This window comes from Squalius cephalus, assembly GCF_949319135.1.
Source record: "Squalius cephalus genome assembly, chromosome: 4".
NCBI classification, from domain to species: domain Eukaryota; kingdom Metazoa; phylum Chordata; class Actinopteri; order Cypriniformes; family Leuciscidae; genus Squalius; species Squalius cephalus.
In genome coordinates, this window is record NC_137125.1 from 1858036 (window position 1) to 1882175 (window position 24140).

General features: G+C 34.8%; 1 protein-coding gene across 1 annotated transcript in view; it reads right to left on the reverse strand.

Annotated features, from left to right (window-relative positions):
• Nucleotides 1-24140, reverse strand: part of LOC307157223 (NACHT, LRR and PYD domains-containing protein 3-like) — a 108650-nt gene that overhangs the window by 50749 nt on the left and 33761 nt on the right. The window contains exons 7-8 of the mRNA XM_079869066.1: nucleotides 11193-11366; nucleotides 10334-10504 (exon numbers count right to left, since the gene is read on the reverse strand). Coding sequence (XP_079725192.1) covers nucleotides 10334-10504; nucleotides 11193-11366 — 345 coding nt within the window. The remainder of the gene's footprint in view (nucleotides 1-10333; nucleotides 10505-11192; nucleotides 11367-24140) is intronic.

Consider the following 24140-nt stretch of genomic DNA (forward strand, 5'->3'; position numbering starts at 1 on the left):
ACAAAACAACGTTCTTCAGGGCTTTTAGCTCAAAAATGTGCAGATTTGGAGAAATATTGATAGATTCTCATAGATTTACATCAGATTTCTATAGAGAGGAATAATATTTATTGAATTTATACCCAAATGCGTCGATGTAATCATTATGAGCGCTGGATACTCTGATGTACTGTGTTTTCAATCCATACCAGCAGCCTGAGGACGCCCTATGCACATTTAAGCTGCGCCCGAAATCAAATACTTCCCTACTATATAGTATGCGAAAAACAGTACGTGAGCAGAGTGGTATGTCCGAAATCATAGAATTCGAAAAACAGTGGGCGAGAAGTACCCGGATGACCTACTACTTCCGGCAAGATTCTGAAGTGCGCATATGATGGACACTTTACTATCCCATGATCAGGGCCTGAAGTTAAAGTCCAACTGAAATCAAAATTGACCCTATTTAATTTGTTAGCGCATATTACTAGTCTTGTGGTGAAAAATTAATCTGTGCAAGTTAATACACAGAAAAAAATGGTTTGCCGTCGTAATCTTTAATCAAACTCTGAAAAGTTACTTCCGGACTGGAATGGAGTTCCTTCTCTGACGACGTAGGTTTGACTGCATGGTTTGGGAAACGCTTAACCACTCCCCTCAAACCGTTAGTCTGCTATGAGCGAGAGATGGAGAGGAGGAGCGCTAGAGTAAAACCCTGCCCTCTGTTCAATAAGCCTTTTCACTGGGAAATACCTCACAACACTGGAGAAAAGTCGTTTGCAACTTCCGGTTCACGCGGACTTTAACTTTTTTGACCACCTGCCACAGTGACTTTTTACCAGACAGTTTTTTTTTTTTTTTGGCCTCATAAAAGGTGAAAAAAAAGGAATTGCACAAACATTTGTTCTTTAACTTGTAAGAATACACATTTAAGTGTTGTCAAGTTATTAACGAGATCCATACAAGTAATAATAACTCTTAGAATACAGATATAGACCTAGTGCAGCTCGTATTAAAAACAATGGCTGGGCAGCTGTTAGTTACAGCGTTCAGGAACCGTTAAGTAGAACTAAATTAACATTGTTATTACCATATACATAGGTTAAATTGGGCCGGAGCGCAGCTCCGCCTCCTCGGGTCCACAACACACCATGCCGGAGCTCAGCTCCGTCTCCTTCAGCACCAAATATTGTTATTCCACTTGAATTATTTTTCATCTCCTGGTAAATACATGGCATATGAGACTGAATAATTAGCAAGACTACACAGAGACACCCAGGCTACATGGAATTATCAGACGTCATAATGCGCGTTCTGGTTCAGCACCCCGCCCACCAGCGACGTTACCATGGAAACCCGCGAACGGCTAGCAAAATCAATCTTTTAAATTCAACCGCCCGATGGGCTCATTGTGCCGTCTAATTCTTTATCGAGCATACGTGAGTATTTGGTTTACTTTACCTCAGATAAATAAGATACGTAATTATTCATTTCAAACGCAACCTACAACTTCATTTTCTAATGTGACTAATGTAGCCTCGCTCGCACTGTTTTTTATTTGATTTGTCTGCTAAGGCCCATAGCTGCCAACTTTCACGCTCTCACGTGACGCCACACATCAATTTTCTCACGCACAGTAACATTGCAAAGCAAAGAGGACACGGAGACCGACAGACAAGACAGAGCAGGATACTTATGTTATAAAAAATAATCTCATCTCTCAGATTCTGTCAATTTTATTTCAAAATTCAAGCAATAAATACCGTTTTGGCGCTTGTAAATGTGACGTGACAGATCCCTATAACTGTTAGCGTCACGTGAACGGATGATCTCTAGCTAATGAACAATGTTAAATACAGTTGTTGGTGTTATAATTAAAAAAAACGCATTATATGTCTGGGCTGATTAGGTGAGTTTTTGTTGTTGTTTTTTGTCTTGAGAAAAATGAATGCCTATCTTGTGTAGCCTACCTAATATTTATCCAAATGAGTCAATATTGAATCAAATCACAAGCACTGAACTGAATTGAAATCATCAAATTTATGTCAAGCAATAAAAAAAGTAGTTTATCAGAAATTGTACCATGTAAACAATATAAATTGTTTTTACTAAACCTAATACAATTCTGCTTAGTTACTAAAATGTTCAGATTTTTTTTCACCATACTAACACCAATTTGATATTTAAAAATAAAATATTTAAAAAGTATATAATTATCTAACATCTGACTAATATAACAAACTGCCAAAGAAATTGGCCCTGATTCTCTTAAATCAACATCATTTTCTTGTTTAAAAAGATGTTTACACTGTTAGACCTTACCAGGTTTTTTTTACAGTAAAAGAGTAAAAGGGGGGCGAGTTCAACTTCAGACTAGAGTAACGACGAGACGAGATGAATCCTCCAGTTTCTTGCAGCGCTCCGGTCTGCAACGCTCTGAAAGCTGCCACAGTTCACACCAATTCAACGAGACGGTGCGGTGCATCATCTTGATAGCACAACGACTCTTTGTACTTCAGTCCAACTTCCGACTTTTCGGCTATTTTTTGTAGCTTTATATATATCATTTGTTGCGTCTAAATATGAATGAGGATATGGTTATTGATAAATCGAATTGTTATTGTTGTTCTTATTATCATTTAGGGGGGCTTAGGAACATTTTGGAGTAGCTTCAGCCCCCCTAAAATAGGCCAAACGACGTCCCTGCTGTAATCTACAGTATGTTACTGTAAAAATCCACTAAATTAAAACTCAAGTTAACTAATTTCACTTGCAGAAACCGACTGCCTTAAATTGACCAACTGTCATTTAAATGTATTACTAAAATTTATAATGCATAAATAATGTGAGCAAAGTATTACTGTGAACTTCTTTCATTTGAAACCACTAAAAAACTATTGAACATAAAAAGATTTCCACTGGACCAGCAACTACACAGACTGTTAAATAAAGCAACATGCAGAGTATCATCAATGTTTGTAGATCTTCTCCTGGACTGAAGCACAGGCTCTACTCTTCAGCACAACGGTGACCCAAAAAATACATTTTACAGTAAACTACTGGCAACAGTGTTGCCAGTATAAACCTGTTTTATAACTTACAGTTTATTACTGTTAAAATACATTTCGTGGGTGTGACTTTTTATCTTACACTGTTAACCCTTTCAACCCCACAGGAAAATCCACACTACAAAGAGTAAAAAGTAACATTGACGCAGTGTTGCAGTGAGATAATTAAGTGAATATGTTGAATAATAAGTGAATAAGTGAAATAAGTGATTGTTGAGCATTAGTGATGAACACCTGCTGTTAACAAGCAGGATCACTGAAGGAAAGAGGATCACACAAACAGAAAATAGAGAAACAGAAGAACTACAACTGACTTCCAGCCATTACACATTATTACACTTATTATTAACAGTATGACTTTATTTCTGTCATACATCTACAAAAAAAAATTAATATGTATAATTGAAAATGTTTGGTTTGTAGTTATACCATGATGGAGATCAGTGTTTGCTTTAGTTGGGATGCTGACCCTTGACTTTTTAACATTAGTTTTTCACTGGCTGCTTGAACTGTGTTTTTGTAAGTCACATTTGTGCACACACACGGTTTGTGAATGATTGCGGTTATATTGATTATGATGAAAAAAAAAAAAAATCATCATATAGCCTGTTCATTCACTAAATGTCTCAGTTTTTAATCCTCTATCTTAAGTGTTATATTACCACCACTGTGAAACTACAGTAAGAAGTTACGATGATATTTTTTTGAACACATATAATGCACAGCCTAAAAAAGAAACAGAGCTACAATGTCTTGTAGAAACACAGAGATATCAAAAATCTGCATATGTCTCTCATCAGTGGTGGCAATAATTTATTTTTATTTATTCATTCATGCAGGAGTGCATGCTGGGAGTTTTATACTATCCTGGAACCCAGCATGCATTGCGACATGAAAGTTTTTACTGTCACCATTGTTGAGATTCATATGCTGATTGTTGATGTCTGTTTGTGTCTAAGACAAGCAGGAGATATTTTAAAGCACTATTAAAATATTATTTCAATATACTTCAGAATAACTAATTACAGAAACATTGTATTTTACGTTATAGATTAACAAATATGATTAATATGAAATAGAAATAAGTCCACAGCTTTTACACTGGTTAAGATCAGAGAATCAGACATGTCCAGGATGATTATGTAATCAACACAACAGTCATAAACACCTGATCATCTTTCTCTTGATTATTTCTTGGCATAACAAATGTGTTTTATAAACTCATAGTTAAAGCAGTCAGAGAAAAATTTATATAATAAAGTCAATGGTTCAAGAGCCCAACTAAAACAAATACTGATCTCCATCATGGTGATAATAACTTTATTATTTTCAATAAAACATCAACAACTAAATATCTGTTAATTCTCAACAATAACTTTTGTATGAAAGAAATCATGTTAAACTGGTTAGTAAACTGGTTTCACACTCGGTGGCTGGAAGTCAGTTGCAGTTCTTGTGTTTCTCTTTTGTCTGTTCTTGTTTCTCTGTCCTTCAGTGATTCTGCTTATCAGGTGTTCATCAGTGTCTCAATTCACTCACTTCTTTTCATTCACTGTCAAGGGGACTATATTAGTGAACTAATGTAGGGTACAGTGAATGAGGGTATAGGGTGTGATTGGGAAAACAGCCTCTGAGTGTCGATTTTGAGCACTGTTAATTCACAGTATATTCCTGTAGGCTATTTTTATTTTCTGCGGTATATTACTGTTTTAATGGAAAATGGTATGATATTGTCAGAATTTGGCCTTATTTTACAGCAAGGGTTAACAGTGTATTTGCCAACCAATATTTTCAAACATGTTCAATTTCATACGTTTTCCGAGGGTGAAATCCGTTGCCTGCTTGTTAACATTAAAGGTAAAAAATAATAAAAAACTGTAAAGTATTTATCTTTGTTTGAATAACTACTCAACCTTACACATTAATACTGGAAAAATAGCCCCTTTGGTGTAAAACACATTAAGTCATTTTATGGCGCGATTTTTAATGATGACCACCGTAAATAAGGGCTCCCCCCTCCCTACAAAAGCCAATTTAACCACTGACCATATATATCATATAAAGGCTAGATGTCTTAAGGCGGAGTCACTTCCGGCATCACCGGCGGCCATCTAACCACAGTGGAGCAGTGAATTAAGGTGAGTGATCAGCACGCACACAAATCCTCTTATCTCGCTGAAATCTTGACGGATTTACAAACGGTTTGGTTTCTTACTAACGCTATTAACGTGGCTATAATTCCGAATGCTTGAACATTTATGTTATAATTATTCATATGTATGCAGTGTCATAGCTACATCTCTGAGCAAGTTATGGTTATTTAAAAGTACATGCACCATGTTACGAGTGAGCGAGCACACTGTGGTAAGATGGCCGCCGTGTGCGGACGTCGACCTCCATTGGCCAGCAGCGCGCACAAGACATCTAGCCTTTATATGATATCTATGGTTATTACTGGTAAAGTTACCGGGTAGGCTACCGGACATTTTCTCACCGGTTCCCAACTCCCAACATCTGTGCAACTGTCATTGTACTGTAGCCTATGTCAGCATTGCATTATCTCATCTCATCTCACCAACAGTTTAATACTTAACCATAGACTGTAAAAAATATGGACAAAGCGTCTGTGACGTCACCCATAGACTTTCTGAAGAACGGTTTTGAAGCCGTTTATGGGGGGTATGGGCGGCGCCATCTTGGAAAATCTTGGGAAATCCTAACCCCGCCCACCTTCTGCCGCAGCGCGTGTCACTCAGCTCGCTCTGCTACTCCGGTTATCTCTGTGTATATTTTAGGCAACGAAATATGTTATAAAACACCATACTAACTCTTTTCCTTTTCATTTAAAGAAATCTTAAACATTATAGCCACACAAATGTGGTTCAGGCAACGCGTATTGATTATATTCACTGCACATAACGTTTGCCTATTTATAAAAAACAAAATATAAAACACAAACCTGCCTCTTTTCGTTTTAAATAATATAAAAATATTAAACATTTTAATATGGTCCAGGCAATATGTGCATTTGTACTAAACAACAGATGTTGCAGTAAACAACATTACAGATCATATTCGTTGTATTAAAATTTAAAATGACAAAACCCAACCCAGTCTCTTTTTAAATTTCAGTTTTATCAATATTAGCTATTATAAAAGTACAAGTAAAAGGTAAAGTTACAAGAAGCTATACAAATAAAGCAAACAATTCAGTCAAACATATACAAAGTCAGCGCTCTAGTCTAACCATACAACGGTAAAGTTAAATAGCTTATAAAGTTGAAATGAAACTTCCCCTCAGCCAAAACGATTGGCCAGGGAACAAATTATAGATTCACGAGACCAAAAATCGCCCGTTAGATACACACAAGACGAATTATATCTCATGTTTAACCACTACAGAGACGCCAGAGTCCATGGCAAACGCCAGAACGACTAGCCGAGGAAAGGCTGTTCCAGGCAGGGTACATGAGCGCCGAGCGCCCGGTGATCACCTGCATCTCACAACTGGATACAATTTTCATAAATCTTTATAAATAAACCACAGATTTGAGCTTTAAACAACTACATTCTTGCCTGAAAAACTCTTAAAACTACATTTCATGATACAGAAACAACAGTAGTATTATATGTCAACTGTATTAAAAAATGGCGCTTCTTATGTTGTCATTCTCCGTGGCGCAGCCTAAGCTGTCAATCAAGCTGTCAATCAAAGTTAACCACGCCCTTATTTGTCATACATTTTATATCTAAATACGATCTGAACTAACGAGTTAGAAAAAAATTCACAGCCCTCATGGTTGTCGAAAAATACAATAAAAGTCCATACAAAAGTAATGTGCCGCCACATTTTTTAGCTAAAATCCAACGAAATGGCAGCCTGGGTTTAAATGTCAAAGAACAACAGTTGCAGAAAAAAAAAAAAAACGCAAAGACCCGGCCCCTTTAGTTACTGTTGCTATGTCCGACAAGCTACACCGCGCTCACGCCAAACCATGATCTCACGCAATGAAAAACATCGCGCAGCAGAGACACTGACAACACACTGACAGACAAGACAGTCCAGGTTACTTTTGATATTAAACAAAGTCTCAACGTTAAAATTTGGTCATTTTTAAAGAAATTTAGACTACCGTAACCGTTTTGTGGCTCTGTAATGTGTCTTGACAGATCGCTGTGGTGCCTCAGTTAAAGCTGCTCGTGAACCGATCATCTCTTCCTTCTAGTTAATTTATAGCATCAAATAAACATGAATGAACATAAGAAGTAATGTAGTTTTAACTGCGGAAAGATGTCAGTAGGCCTACTCAGTACACTCTGTTTTTTCAAGTTCAAATCCTCCAACGTTGAACTCTCCTGACTGCTTTGTCGGACAAAAAAAGGCGGATTCGGTGGATTATGATTGGCCAGATCGCCTGTCAATCAAACTCCCCGCGAAGGGTCGATTCTCATTGGCTGCCTGCCAATGTGGCAGGTAGATTGACAGTGTTACCCGCCAATTGCAGAATTCACCCGCATTTGGCGTGTGGTCGGGTGTTAATTTCAGGCCCTGCCCATGATGCCACGGGAGAGGAGTTGTCGTCGTTATATTCGAAAATGGCAGAAAATGGAGACGCGGCTGTTTTCAAGTGTAAATACTTTACAAAACACTTCTTGTTTCTTTGTGGTTAAATTGTATTTGTTAAACATCATATAAGTAAACGATTGACTTGTTAAAAGTTTAAATAATGTAAATCGAGGGTACAATTGTGTGAATTGGCTGCAAAATTGACAATTTTATCATTATTATTACCGAACAGAACGAGCTAATGCCTGTCAGCTAGTTAACACTGTTTTATTTAAACAACGACGTTGTTTCTCAGTTAAATGATAGTTACAAAACTTTTATTTTTTATTTTACAGCGATTTTATTTCTCCTTTACCAGTGTTGATATGTAATATGTGTTGGCTACGTAGCAAGCTACTGTTATCAAGTGTACCTCAACTTGTCCATGTAACATTAATATTAATATAATAATATAGATTGACCATGGTTCATCACTAATGTTAAATTCTGTGCTGATTTTGCAGGGGCTGATGAACACACCTGTGTTCTTGTAGAGTGGAGAGTGGCTAATGAAAGAGAGGAAAGAAAAGAAAGAGCGACGAGAGCATGAGGAGAGACGAGAACAGGAGGCCAGAGAGAGGAAAGATTCCTTCAGCTTTTAGAAATAATTGCTAAAAAAAAATAATAATAATAAAGAAAACAAATGTTACACACTCTCTTTCCATTTATTTGTTAGTAAGTTCATTTTGTCATGCTGTTTTAGCAAGTTTTATTACAAAACACTTAATTCCCAGGGATTTACAGTAGTTAGATTGTCAGTTGTAAAGTGTTTAATATGTGGAACTGAGTAATTCATATTTTTAAAGGGTGTTGTGTGTGCACTTATTTTGTGGCAGATTCCAGATGGTTTTTGAAACAAGCAAATTGCAGGTATATCTGAAAAATATGAGTGCCGCACTATAGAGAAATACCCACACACTCCAGACACCTTTAAAATGTATTTGCTTCATTTTCGTATATTATTTAACTTTTAAATGGATACAGAATACAAAGCTTAAAACAAAATCACAAAACTTTGGCACAAAGTAGTATAATAGAGCTTAAAGCTCCACCAAAAGCAAAAGTTTTAAAACGTCGTCTTGAGGGAAGAAAGTGAACGTCAGCAGCTTCAGTAAGGGAACCTTCACAGGTTTCTAAAAGATCTAAAGGGACTTTCTTACTAACAATTAATTCAAAATCTGTTTCTTTAAAAAGCATGTGTACAAGATAGTAATTTTTGGATTTCACATACATACATACATACATACATACACACACACACACACACACACACACATATGAATACTTAAAATGTAAAAGCCTCTAAGTGCCATCTGAAATTTTCTTCTAGTTTGATCATTTTTATGAAGCTTGTATGTTTATGTTCAGTTATTTCACTTTAATGGCAATGAAAATGACCTATTAATTGTCATTAAAGTGAAATTACTGAACCTAAATATACAAGCTTGATAAAAATGCTCATTTTAGAATAATTTTTTTACTTTTACATCTGAAGTCTTCATGTATACACATGTATATGAATGTGTGTGTGTATATGTGTGTAAATTTATCTGACCTCAGTGTGTTACCCTACATGTATATATATATATACACACACACACTGCTTGTGATATTGCCATCCATGAATGAATCAACAGAGATACACACACGCATACTATTGATTCATTCATGTTTATTCATTGATGGTAATATCACAAGCAAATACATTACTTTTTCCTTACCAAAAATCAACATCTGTCATTGTTCACAGGTTTATGTGTGTGTGTGTGTGTGGTTTTTTTTGTGTTTTTTTTAGGTAAAATGTATTGGCTAAATGATATTTAACTTATTTGAGAAATTACACAAAAGCTCTCGACAAAGGCGTGATCTGCGAGCAGCTGACCAACGACTCCTCTGAATTGTGAGCACGAACGACGTAAAAACGCAGACGAAAGCGGAAAGAAGAACTAAAAACATTGCTCTAAGTGCAGTCAGTGGAATGGGCTCTTTAAATTTTCGCGCTGATGTGACCGCGCATGTTACGTGACAATACCAACCGTAATACCAGTACGTCCGGACTCCATTCATGCTACCCGTATTCATACTATATAGAGCGTACTTTTTTAACGGTCGCGAAGTACGTTCTAATTTAAATGTAGTCGGCAAATCGGCTTTGGCCGCGACTCTGGAGGACTTGGAGTTAAGTTTTTCTTTGAGAAAAGAGCAAAGAACGGCACTTAAGTCATTCTTAAAAAAAGGAAGATGTGTTCGTAGTTTTGCCGGCCAGATATGGCAAAAGTTGAATCTATCAACTAGCTCCGCTGTTGGGAAAACGCTCTGGTTGGTTGAAGCGCTGTCCTATTGCGTGCAGAGGGAATTTGAAAGACAGCCGTTTATCCCGCCCTCGGATTGAGCCGCGTCTATGGTGAGTTGCCAGACCTAACATCTTGATGTAGGTCTGGCTTGCCAGGCTAGTACCTACTCCCATAGTACGTGATTTCGGACGCAGCTTTAGTCCATATATGGAACACATGAAAAAGTGCCATAATCATGTGACATTCTGGGGATTTTTCAAAAGTGGGGTTGCAGCTTAATAGTTTAATTGACTGTTTAATTTTATTACTTTAAATTGTTCTGGCTCTGTGTGACTGAGGGAAAAACTGCTTAAAAGTAATATAATAAATAAATGAGCAATACTCACGTCAGTGTGTTGAGTTGACAGTGTTTATCCTGCAGTAGAGCAGCGATCTGATTCACTCGTGTGTCTCCTAGTTCATGTTCACTCAGATTCAGCTCTCTCTGGAGTAACGGGTTTATACCCACAACTCTATTCACATACTGACAGGCTTCCTCAGCAGAAGGACTCACAAACCTGCAGAAGAGGCAACTCAGGTATACACTAAATGTCCACTGCATTACAAAAAATGATTGATACGATAAAAAACGTAATTATTGTTTTAAAGACAAGCTTAAGTTAGTTAAGAAATTTTTCTTTAAACATTTAAATACACAAATAAATATATATTTAAAAGAAACTAGAGCAACACTCAGTCCTAAAGCAAACATAAGCATAAGAACAGAAAGGTCTCACAGAGCAGAAGGGCAAAAGCTCACTAGATCATGATTTTCAGTATGAATACAAAGTGTGAAATTAAGATCTTTCTGTCTTTAAAGCAGGAGGAGTGAGAAACGTCAGCACAGAGAAAACTGGCTTGTGAAACTGCATGTTTGTGAACATCTGGAGACTCATAGACCTGCTGTAGAGAGATGCAGTGAATCTGGGCTTGATGGAAAACTATTCTTGTTAATTATCAAGGTATACTCCTGAATGTCAGCACACATATACTGACCCATAATGTCTATTTGACCTGTAGCTCGTATCACAACTAAACTGTGTTGACGGTTATCATCATCATGACAGAACCTGCATCATCTGATCTGATCTTGATCATTTTGATGCAACAAATTGTACAGCTTATTATATAACTAAAATAACATATTAGTTATGAATATTTAGCCTGCATATAGCTAATTTAGTTAATTATTTGATCCCGTCTCACCTCAGTGTCTTCAGTTGACAGTCTGGATCCTGCAGTAAATCATTGAGCTGCTTCACTCCTGATTGTCCAGGATCATTTCCTGTGAGATCCAGCTCTATCAGGTGTGAAGGGTTTGATCTCAGAGCTGAAGCCAGAGCTTTATAACCTTCTTCTGTCACACTGCAGTTAGAGAGTCTAGAACAGAGAGGAAAACATTCAGCTGATTAATCAGTTAAACCTGAACAATATAAATCCTTAAACTGAATTTAATTTTATTCTTTATATAAATGTATTGAAAGTCAGTTGCAAAAACTGACAATTGAATATGGAGGCAAACAAAAGGCTCAGTGAACTTTAATATGTTAGACATCAACATCCCTTTCAAGATTGCAATTAACTAAAACTGTACAACTCTGAAAGTCTATGATCTGAAAATGGTCAGAAAATTAGAAAATTAAAGTTTGGGAATGGCCCAATAAAGTCCAGACTTCAATTCCATTAAAATGCTGTGGAAGGACTTGAAGCACAGCTCATGTTGGAAAGCCTACAAATGTCACTGAGCTGAAGCAGCTTTGCAAGGATGAGTGAGACCAGGGGCGCAACTACCCAGTGTCAGAGGGGTATGAAGCAACAAATTTGGTGAACAATTTAACAATTCTTTGAGTGGTGGAGTTGAAACGGGTTACATGCTTATTTCACAGATAAGAATAACATTTTAATTTGATTCAATGGTTATTTAAAGTTTTACTTGGCTTTTTCAGCCACACTTCAGAGAACTTTAGAGCGCTAATGTGTGACACGCGAGAGTAAACCAGTCTTGCAGATGAAGCATCAACTTGTCACGCTGCGCATAGGCCTGGCATAGGTAGGCTACAGGAAATAACAGTTTATGTTTAATTTATGTGATATTGTGTTATAGGTTCTCTCCAACGATTCTGTATTGATTAAGATAATTTCAGATTTATGTCTGAGCTTAGTTCTCAACACAGATACGTGATGACGCTACGTGTGCTTTATAAACAACCGTATTCTGCTTGCTTCTAATTCCTTTGTCTCACACACACACACACACACACACACACACACACACACACACACACACACGACACCGCTCGAACCTTCCAAAAAATAATCTTTCATAAAGTTCGGAAAAGTTGAAGCGAATTACAAGAACATTCGCGAGCTTCATTGCACATGATATGAGATACGCGCGGTCTGCTTGATGTTACTTTTGTAGTGCGCGGTCTCGCCCGCCGGTGTTTTGCTTACAAATGCTCTACGAAGGCATCATATGTCTTTTGGAATGCAGTTGGCTTATATATTACAAATATGAAAATCACCGACAGAAGCTGCTTTCAATTTCAAATACTCACGCGCGCTTTGCGAAGAGCGTTTGAGCATGCGGCTGTGAGCGACTCCGTCTACGTGGTTAAATGTAATTGCATCTCAAAATGCTTTTATGACGCAAAATTAATGTGACACAGTCAGTTATATCTTAAGTTATTAAACAGATAGGACAAACCACATCTTATAATTTCAAAAGAGATGAAAACGTTCAGACAGCCGACTCTTAAATACTGAAAGCACTCTTTGTTTATTGCTTGTAATATTTTTTTCCCCTCTTTGTTATTTGTTTTGAAGCTATATTAGTTAAAATTATTAACATGTAATTGTATTAATTTAGTTTTTTAATGTGTAATTGTTTATAAAAGTAGGCCTACTTATAATTACATATGTAATTAAATATTTTAAGTTTTATAAATAAGATTAATTAATAAGAAAAAAATTAGATCGGCTCATGAGGTGCCTAAAGATTCCCTTCCCTATTTTACAATGATTTATTGCTTGTTTTTGTTGAATAATAGAAAAGATAAAGAGCTTAAAAAATAATTGCATATTAAATCGCAATCGCAATATTGGTAAAATTAAATCGCAATTAGATTATTTTCCAAAATCGTTCAGCCCTAATTGAAAGTCAGTTGCAAAAACTGACAATTGAATATGGAGGCAAACAAAAGGCTCAGTGAACTTTAATATGTTAGACATCAACATCCCTTTCAAGATTGCAATTAACTAAAACTGTACAACTCTGAAAGCCTATGATCTGAAAATGGTTGGAAAATTAGAAAATTAAAGTTTGGGAATGGCCCAATAAAGTCCAGACTTCAATTCCATTAAAATGCTGTGGAAGGACTTGAAACACAGCTCATGTTGGAAAGCCTAAAAATGTCACTGAGCTGAAGCAGCTTTGCAAGGATGAGTGAGACCAGGGGCGCAACTACCCAGTGTCAGAGGGGTATGAAGCAACAAATTTGGCGAACAATTTAACAATTCTTTGAGTGGTGGAGTTGAAACGGGTTACATGCTTATTTCACAGATAAGAATAAAATGTTAATTTGATTCAATGGTTATTTAAAGTTTTACTTGGCTTTTTCAGCCACACTTCAGAGAACTTTAGAGCGCTAATGTCTGTTAACATGAACATTTTAAAGCCTCCAAGCACAGACATCACACTTTAAATTAGGGCTGCACGATATTGGGAAAAAATACATTGCGATATTTTTTTCCCAACGATATATATTGCGATATTGCGAGCCATCAATCCAGGCTATAAGACTGCTTTAAAACTTTCACAGAGACCTCAAACAGAAAGCACAAAGCTTTTCTTTAAAGCGAATTTCGTTTTGTATTAATTGTATCTTAATTTTAATCAGTGTTTCATTATCTATTGTCTGCTATATTTACTTTTTATTTATTAAATCTAGGAAATTGGATAATCACGACACGGAGGCGCCAGCGCCTGAACTGGAGCTTAAGCTATCATCCATGAACCGAAACTCAGCGTATAAGGTAGCCTACTCGCCTCACACACCAAAAAAAAAAAAAAAAAATATATCTATCATCTACAGAAATCTCTACTTTTAAACAGAACCATTCAAAACAACATAAAACTATGTAATCCATATGAAATGTGCATTTCTCTCCGGCGCGTTCACTACTGCGAAGATCGCGAGTCAATATCATCAACTTCATCTTTGCAGCCGACACAGAAAACACTTGTTTAGGTTAAGCTGCAACCTGTTAAGCTGCAACCCCACTTTTGAAAAATCCCCAGAAATGACATCCCCAAACTGAAACAGATACAGTTCAAGAACCCTTTGTACTAAAAGCACAAGTATGATCTCATTTGAAAGTTGACACCTGGCAGTTTATTGTAAATGTAGAATTAATTATTGTCATAATTAAAAAAAAATTGTTATAAATAGCTTCAAAGTTTTGTAAAGTTATTAGAAATTTATTTTTATGAAACATCCAAATGAAAATAAAATTGAAGTTGGCACTGTAGCAATCTAGAAATGCACTACAGCTAAAGCCACATGTCTGACCATGTTATATGTAAAATCTGGAGATGATAAGTCTAAAACTCTGTATTTAGTTAAATGTTTTTCAAGATCATGTCATATGACTATTTTGATTACTCTAAAATGCAACTGATGTGTAGTCGTCATCTATTCAGTCTTTTGTCTCTATTTTTTTTTTTTGTGGTGCAAACGAGCCCCATTCAGTCTCAGTCTCTCCTGCACACATTCACACCTCTCCAGCCTGGTTATGGCTCTAAATATGCATTTCTTTTGTCTGCATTATAGTTACTAACGACTGGCTATTCATATGGATTCAATCCCTAATTTCTTTTATCAAAGTTCTCACTTCAAATGCCCTTCTTGAATAAAGAAACATTTCAGTAAGCATTCCTATTCAGAAAAAAATCATAAAAGAATAACTGCTAACTTAGGTGGCAGGTGCACCTGGGCTAGCTAGCATGTTAGCTTAGCACACCATCAATACACGACCATTTATGAGATTAAAACCATGTTTGTGCTCCAAACTTACTTTATAACGCAAGTCGAGTGTTTTAAATAATCTTCTGTGATCTAATTTGGCTTCAGATAAAAAAATCAGACAGAAAATATATTATTTTATAGTAGTCTGCACGATGATAAAGTCTATATCGATTAGCATTATATTATAAATATAATCTATTATTATGAAAATACCTGGCATGGCTTGAAGAACACAGGCAAATCAAATATCATTGCAATCATGTTTATTGTCTTCAAAACGTCAAAAAAGCATGTTACAGCGATCTCTCTGTTAGCTGTGTGTGTCCGTGACTTCCTGGAATGTCACATGATTATGGCTCTTCTTCATGCTCATTATATGGACTATTATTGTGCATATAGCGCCCTCAGGCTGCTGGTATGAATTGAAAACACAATAGATCAGAGTATGAAAGCTCTCATAATTATTACATCGACGCATTTGGGTATAAATTCAGTAAATATTATTCCTGTCTATAGAAATATGATGTAAATCTATGAGAATCTATCAATATTTCTCCAAATCTGCACATTTTTGAGCTAAAAGCCCTGAGGGACGTTGTTTTGTCAAGAGTTGTCATGACGACAGCACAGAGTTTTTTTTCTGAATGGGAGCGGCTGACGCTCATAATTCATATTAAAAGTATCAACGCATTTTTCCATTTTATAACTCCTGACACAAATTAAGACATAACTGTCACTATGAGTTTCTCAGAATACAATAGCGGTCAAATACTGAAATTTGAGTCTTATATCTTTTTAATGATGTATAGTTTGTCAAGGTATAACATTAAATCTGATAGTAACTTTGAACTAAATAAATAAAAAAAACGCTTCAGTGCGCCGACGCACTGGCGAAGGTTAACAGGTTTTAATTTAAACAATTAAAATGTCTCATTGCAATATTTTACATACTCATAATAATTACTTTTGCTGGTTCTTTGTGACAGCTTTTAGGTGCCGTTTACATGAACACGTCACTGCATCAGCACCGAAAACATAGAGAGAGAGTTTCTTTGTTTACCAGTTCTGTCTAACAAAGTATTAGATATGACTGACAGAGATTGTAAACTAATGAAGACGGAGAATGTGAGTGAGCGCTGTGTGATCAGGCGCTGGTGTTCTCAGCACCGCCCGTCAAAATAAAAGTCCGGAGCGCCGTCAAAATAAAAGTCCCGCTTCCAACACATCGGCCAATCAGAAAAACGTATTGGCCGATGCCGATATTTTAAAAGTGCCAAATATCGGCCGATATATCGGCCTTGGCGATATATCGGTCGACCACTAATGACGATGATGACTAAACAGGTGACACAACTGAACTGATAATGACGTAACCATAGAAAGGCAAATAGGAACCAAGCAAAACTCGAACTGAAAGTCCAAACAAACGCTGACACGTGACAGGGATAACTAATATATGATGTGGTAATATATATGTACTTCATTTAAGCCTGTTTTATAAAAATCTCAATGTTTTATATTATAACCTTTCAGAATTTCATCTTACTTGTTGGCAATATAAATACCATCTGTACCAAATTACATTATTTCCCCCACATTATTTCCCCAATTATTTTTCCACAAGTCAAGTCAAGTCAAGTCAAGTGTATTTATATAGCGCTTTTCACAATACAGATTGCATCAAAGCAGCTTCACAGCATTAAACCAAAATAACACAACAAGGTTGTTTCTAGTGTAAATTTATTGATTGATAAAATTAAATTAATATCCCCAAAATATCCCCAACTGAGCAAGCCAAAGGCAACAGTGGCAAGGAACCGAAAACTCCATCAAGTGACCTAATGGTGTCCTAAAACTCCATCAGGTGACCCAATGGAGAAAAAAAACCTTGGGAGAACCCAGGCTCAGTCGGGGCCAGTTCTCCTCTGGCGTTTATGAACTAGAGGCCAGATTGTAGTTTGAACAGTAAGATTTAAAATGTTATATGAATGCCTGGCTAAAGAGATGCGTCTTTAATCTAGTTTTAAACTGGGAGAGCGAGTCTGAGCAACGAACAGTATCAGTATGAGTATGAGCTAATATATAATTCTATACAAGTCATTAAAGTCTGGTGTATCATATGATACAAGACAAACATGCAAACATTTTTACATGGTCTTTTATATTTTTTCTAAAGGTTTGATAAACTGTTAAATAAAAAAAATAAAAAAAATCTGACTATTATTTCATATGTCAGGCTTTACAGGGATAAGTTCATGTTCATGACGAGGAATCACTATAGAGTAATGTAGATAAAGACATGTTTCAGATGAGAGCAAAACATGACAAAATATATTAAAGGTCCCGTTCTTCGTGATCCCATGTTTCAAACTTTAGTTAGTGTGTAATGTTGTTGTTAGAGTATAAATAATATCTGTATAAAATTATAAAGCTCAAAGTTCAATGCCAAGCGAGATATTTTATTTAACAGAAGCCTACAGCGAACGGACGATTTGGACTACATCCCTCTACTTCCTTCTTTAATGACGTCACTAGAACAGTTTTTTGACTAACCTCTGCCCACAGGAATACACAAAAAGGGGGGCGTGGTCTTGTTGCGCTCCCACGGAGAAGAGGAAGAGTTGCGTTTGTAGAGTGTGTTTGTCGCCATGTCGTCGAGACGCTGTTATTTTCATCCCGAGTCAAATCACCTTTGTTTGGCCTTCCCGGAGCGCATGCATCTCCACGTTATGGTAAGAGGCAACCAGAGCCAGACAGTAACGGAGTACATTTACTTGAGTACAGTACTTAAGTACAATTTTGAGGGATCTGTACTTTACTCGAGTATCATTTTTGGGGAGTACTCATGACTTTACTCAAGTACATTTGAGTGGCAAATATTGTACTCTTTACTCCACTACATTTCTATCCATAACTGTGAGTACCCGTTACTTCTTCTAAAAAAAAGAAAAAAAAGAAAAAAGAAACATCTCGGAAACCCTCAATTTGTTGTTTCCCTCTCAAATGTGATTGGATTGTGCAGGCGCCACTGATTGGGACAGCCTATCAGCAATCACCTTCAGCTTTCCGCCAAAGTCAGCTCCATGGTCAGATTTAGATAAGAGACGAAACCATGGACGAAACAATGGATGAAGAAGCAGCAGGTCCATCCCAGGAATGATATTTTTTTTCCCAGGATGGTAGGGGAAGACTCAAAGTGAATGAATATTCATTAGGGAAGTCATCCCTGATTGGTCTTAACTCCAGTGACGGGTAGGTTTAGGGGCGGGGTTAGGGAGGTCATAAGACCCCCAGTGACGGGTAGGTTTAGGGGTAGGTCATCAGACCAATCAGGGATGACTTCCCTAATGAATATTCATGAGTCTTCCCCTACCATCCTGGGAAAAAAAATATTGCATCCCGGGAATGTGCCAACCCGTGGCCCCACCTCGCCAGACTATTTAAATTTTCTGAACAAGTTAATGATAGTTTTCGCTTCAAGTGTTTGCTGTGTTTACCAATGTAAGCACTGTGGCAGTAGTAATGCAATATTTAGAAAATGTACTCTTGTACTCTTGATACTCAAGTACTTTTAAAAACAAGTACTTTAGTACTTTTACTTAAGTAGACATCTGACTGTAGTACTTTTACTTGTACTTGAGTAAAATTTAGCAAGGGGTATCTGTACTTTTACTCAAGTAATGTAGCTGTGTACTTTGTCCGCCTCTGCGAGCAACGTGCGCTAAGCTGCTGTTGAATCACAACACAGGAACCGCTGGCACAATCAGAACTCGTTACGTATTTCTGAAGGAGGGACAGAAATCTAGGAAATTGGATAATGAAACACTGATTAAAATTAAGATACAATTAATACAAAATGAAATTCGCTTTAAAGAAAGGCTTTGTGCTTTCTGTTTGAGGTCTCTGTGAAAGTTTTAAAGCAGTCTTATAGCCTGGATTGATGGCTCGCAATATCGCAATATATATCATTGGGAAAAAAATATCGCAATGTAATTTTTTCCCAATATCTGTTGCATAAATTACATTGCGATATTTTTTTCCCAACGATATATATTGCGATATTGCGAGCCATCAATCCAGGCTATAAGACTGCTTTAAAACTTTCACAGAGACCTCAAACAGAAAGCACAAAGCTTTTCTTTAAAGCGAATTTCATTTTGTATTAATTGTATCTTAATTTTAATCAGTGTTTCATTATCCAATTTCCTAGATTTAATAAATAAAAAGTAAATATAGCAGACAATAGATAATCACGACACGGAGGCGCCAGCGCCTGAACTGGAGCTTAAGCTTTTTTCTTTAAACATTTAAATACACAAATAATTTAAATGTAGTACCTACTCCCATAGTACGCGATTTCGGACACAGCTTTAGTCCATATATGGAACACATGAAAAAGTGCCATAATCATGTGACATTCTGGGGATTTTTCAAAAGTGGGGTTGCAGCTTAATAGTTTAATTGACTGTTTAATTGTATTACTTTAAATTGTTCTGGCTCTGTGTGACTGAGGGAAAAAATGCTTAAAAGTAATATAATAAATAAATGAGCAATACTCACGTCAGTGTGTTGAGTTGACAGTGTTTATCCTGCAGTAGAGCAGCGATCTGATTCACTCGTGTGTCTCCTAGTTCATGTTCACTCAGATTCAGCTCTCTCTGGAGTAACGGGTTTATACCCACAACTCTATTCACATACTGACAGGCTTCCTCAGCAGCAGGACTCACAAACCTGCAGAAGAGGCAATTCAGGTATCAACTAAATGTCCACTGCATTACAAAAAATGATTGATATGATAAAAAACTTAATTATTGTTTTAAAGACAAGCTTAAGTTAGTTATTTAGATGTCAAATTTTTCTTTAAACATTTAAATACACAAATAAATATATATTTAAAAGAAACTAGAGCAACACTCAGTCCTAAAGCAAACTCATAAGAACAGAAAGGTCTCACAGAGCAGAAGGGCAAAAGCTCACTAGATCATGATTTTCAGTATGAATACAAAGTGTAAAATTAAGATCTTTCTGTCTTTAAAGCAGGAGGAGTGAAAAACGTCAGCACAGAGAAAACTGGCTTGTGAAACTGCATGTTTGTGAACATCTGGAGACTCATAGACCTGGTGTAGAGAGATGCAGTGAATCTGGGCTTGATGGAAAACTATTATTGTTAATTATCAAGGTATACTCCTGAATGTCAGCACACATATACTGACCCATAATGTCTATTTGACCTGTAGCTCGTATCACAACTAAACTGTGTTGACGGTTATCATCATCATCATGACAGAACCTGCAGCATCTGATCTGATCTTGATCATTTTGATGCAACAAATTGTACAGCTTATTAAGTTGGCTTGAGAAAGCCAACTTACTGAAATCCTATTTAAACTTATTATTATTAAGTTGGCTTGAGAAAGCCAACTTACTGAAATCCTATTTAAACTTATTAAGTTGGCTTGAGAAAGCCAACTTACTGAAATCCTATTTAAACTTATTATTATTAAGTTGGCTTGAGAAAGCCAACTTACTGAAATCCTATTTAAACTTATTATTATTCTTCTTCTTTTTCTGACCGCAAATTTTCTGACTCTAACTCCTCCTAGACCGTTCAAGCTACATACTCCAAACTCGGGTCAGACCTTCATACTGTTCTGACTTGGTGTGCTATATCTTTTCAGACTGATTTGACTTTCAGTTTTCTTAAAAATTAATATTAAAAACCATAAAAATCCCATAGACTTACATGGCAGACCGCTCAAATTGAGCCAAGACTACGGTGGCCCATTAGTGTACAAGCCAAAAACTCAAATCTAAACTCCCTGAAGCCCTAGACTCAATTAAACTACCATTTAATTATCTATCTATCTATCTATCTATCTATCTATCTTTCTTTCTATCTATCTATCTATCTATCTATCTATCTATCTTTCTTTCTAACTAATCTATCTTTCTTTCTAACTAACTAATCTATCTATCTTTCTTTCTAACTAATCTATCTTTCTTTCTAATCTATCTATCTTTCTAACTAATTTATCTATCTATCTTTCTTTCTAACTAATCTATCTTTCTTTCTAACTAACTAATCTATCTATATTTCTTTCTTACTAATCTATCTTTCTAACTAACTAATCTATCTTTCTTTCTTACTAATCTATCTATCTTTTTAACTAACTTATCTATCTTTCTTTCTAATCTATCTATCTTTCTAACTAACTTATCTATCTATCTTTCTTTCTAACTAATCTATCTTTCTTTCTAACTAACTAATCTATCTTTCTTTCTTTCTTACTAATCTATCTATCTTTCTAACTAACTAACTTATCTTTCTATCTATCTTTCTAACTAACATATTTATCTATCTATCTTTCTTTATAACTAATCTATCTTTCTAACTAACTAACCTATCTTTCTTTCTTACTAATCTATCTATCTTTTTAACTAACTTATCTTTCTATCTATCTATCTTTCTTTCTATCTTTCTTTCTAACTAATCTATCTTTATTTCTAATTAACTTATCTATCTTTCTTTCTAACTAACTTTCTTTATTTCTTACTAATCTATCTATCTTTCTAACTAACATCTATCTTTCTTTCTTCTTACTAATCTATCTATCTTTCTAACTAACTTTTCTTTCTTTCTTTCTTTCTTTCTTACTAATCTATCTATCTTTCTAACTAACTTATCTATCTATCTATATATCTATCTTTCTTTCTAACTAATCTATCTTTCTTTCTAACTAACTAATCTATCTTTCTTTCTTTCTTACTAATCTATCTCTTTTTAACTAACTTATCTATCTTTCTAACTTATCTATCTTTCTAACTAACTTATCTATCTTTCTATCTTACTAATCTATCTTTCTTTCTAACTAACTAATCTATCGTTCTTTCTTACTAATCTATCTTTTTAACTAATTTATCTATCTTTCTTTCTAATCTATCTATCTTTCTAACTAACTTATCTTTCTATCTATCTTTCTAACTAACTTATCTTTCTATCTATCTTTCTAACTTACTTATCTATCTTTATTTCTTACTAATCTATCTCTTTCTAACTAACTTATCTATCTCTTTCTAACTAACTTATCTTTCTATCTATCTTTCTTTCTAACTAATCTATCTTTCTTTCTAACTAACTAATCTATATTTCTTTCTTTCTTACTAATCTATCTATCATTTTAACTAACTTATCTATCTTTCTTTCTAACTTATCTATCTTTTTTTCTAACTAACTTATCTATCTTTCTTTCTAACTAATCTATCTTTCTTTATAACTAACTAATCTATCTATCTTTCTTTCTAACTTATCTATCTTTTTTTCTAACTAACTTATCTATCTTTCTTTCTAACTAATCTATCTTTCTTTATAACTAACTAATCTATCTATCTTTCTAACTAATCTATCTTTCTTTCTAATTAACTTATCTATCTTTCTTTCTTTCTAACTAATCTATCTTTCTTTATAACTAACTAATCTATCTATTTTCTTTCTAACTTATCTATCTTTCTTTTTAACTACTCTATCTTTCTTTCTAATTAACTTATCTATCTTTCTTTCTTTCTAACTAACTTATCTTTATTTCTTTATTTCTTACTAATCTATCTATCTTTCTAACTAACATCTATCTTTCTTTCTTCTTACTAATGTATCTATCTTTCTAACTAAAAAACTAACTTATCTATCTTTCTTTCTTACTAATCTATCCATCTTTCTAACTAACTTATCCATCTATCTTTCTAACTTATCACTCTATCTATCTTTCTTTCTAACTAATATATCTTTCTTTCTAACTAATCTTTTTCTTTCTTTCTTTTTTCTTTCATTCTTTCTTTCTACCTAATCTTTTTCTTTCTTTCTTTCTTTCTTTCTTTCTTTCTTTCTTTCTTTCTTTCTTTCTTTCTTTCTTTCTTTCTTTCTTTCTCCCTAATCTTTCTTTCTTTCTTTCTACCTAATCTTTCTTTCTTTCTTTCTTTCTTTCTAGCTAATCTTTCTTTCTTTTTTCTTTCATTCTTTCTTTCTACCTAATCTTTCTTTCTTTCTTTCTTTCTTTCTTTCTTTCTTTCTTTCTTTCTTTCTTTCTACCTAATCTTTTTCTTTCTTTCTTTATACCTAATCTTTCTTTATTTTTCTTTCATTCTTTCTTTCTACCTAATCTTTCTTTATTTTTTCTTTCATTCTTTCTTTCTACCTAATCTTTCTTTCTTTCTTTCTTTCTTTCTTTCTTTCTTTCTCTCTAAATAATATTTCTTCTTTCTTTCTAACTAATTAATCTATCTATCTTTCTAACTAATCTTTCTGTCTTTCTTTCTTTCTTTCTTTTTCTAACTAATCTTTCTTCTTTCTAATCTTTCTTTCTAACTTATCTTTCTATCTAATCTTTCTAACTAATCTTTCTCTCCTTTCTAACAAATCTTTCTTTTTTCTTTCTTTCTAACTAATCTTTCTTTCTTTTTTCTTTCTTTCTTTCTAGCCAATCTTTCTTCTTTCTTTCTAGCTAATCTTTCCTTTTTCTTTTTCTTTCTTTCTAACTAATCTTTCTTTTCTTTCTTTCTTTCTAACTAATCTTTCTTTTTTCTTTCTTACTTTTCTTGCTTTCTAACTAATCTTTCTTTTTTCTTTCTTCTTTCGTTCTAACTAATCTTTCTTTCTTTTTTCTTATTTACTTTTCTTCTTTCTTACTTTTCTTTCTTTCTTTCTTACTAATCTTTCTTTCTTTCTTTCTTTCTTTCTTTCTTTCTTTCTTTCTTTATACCTAATCTTTCTTTCTTTCTAACTAATCTTTGTTTCTTTTTTCTTTCTTTCTTTCTTTCTTTCTTTCTTTCTTTCTTTCTAACTAATCCACCTTTCTTTCTTTCTAACTAATCTTTCTTTTTTCTTTCTTCTTTCGTTCTAACTAATCTTTCTTTCTTTTTTCTTATTTACTTTTCTTCTTTCTTACTTTTCTTTCTTTCTTTCTTACTAATCTTTCTTTCTTTCTTTCTTTCTTTCTTTCTTTCTTTCTTTCTTTCTTTATACCTAATCTTTCTTTCTTTCTAACTAATCTTTGTTTCTTTTTTCTTTCTTTCTTTCTTTCTTTCTTTCTTTCTTTCTAACTAATCCACCTTTCTTTCTTTCTAACTAATCTTT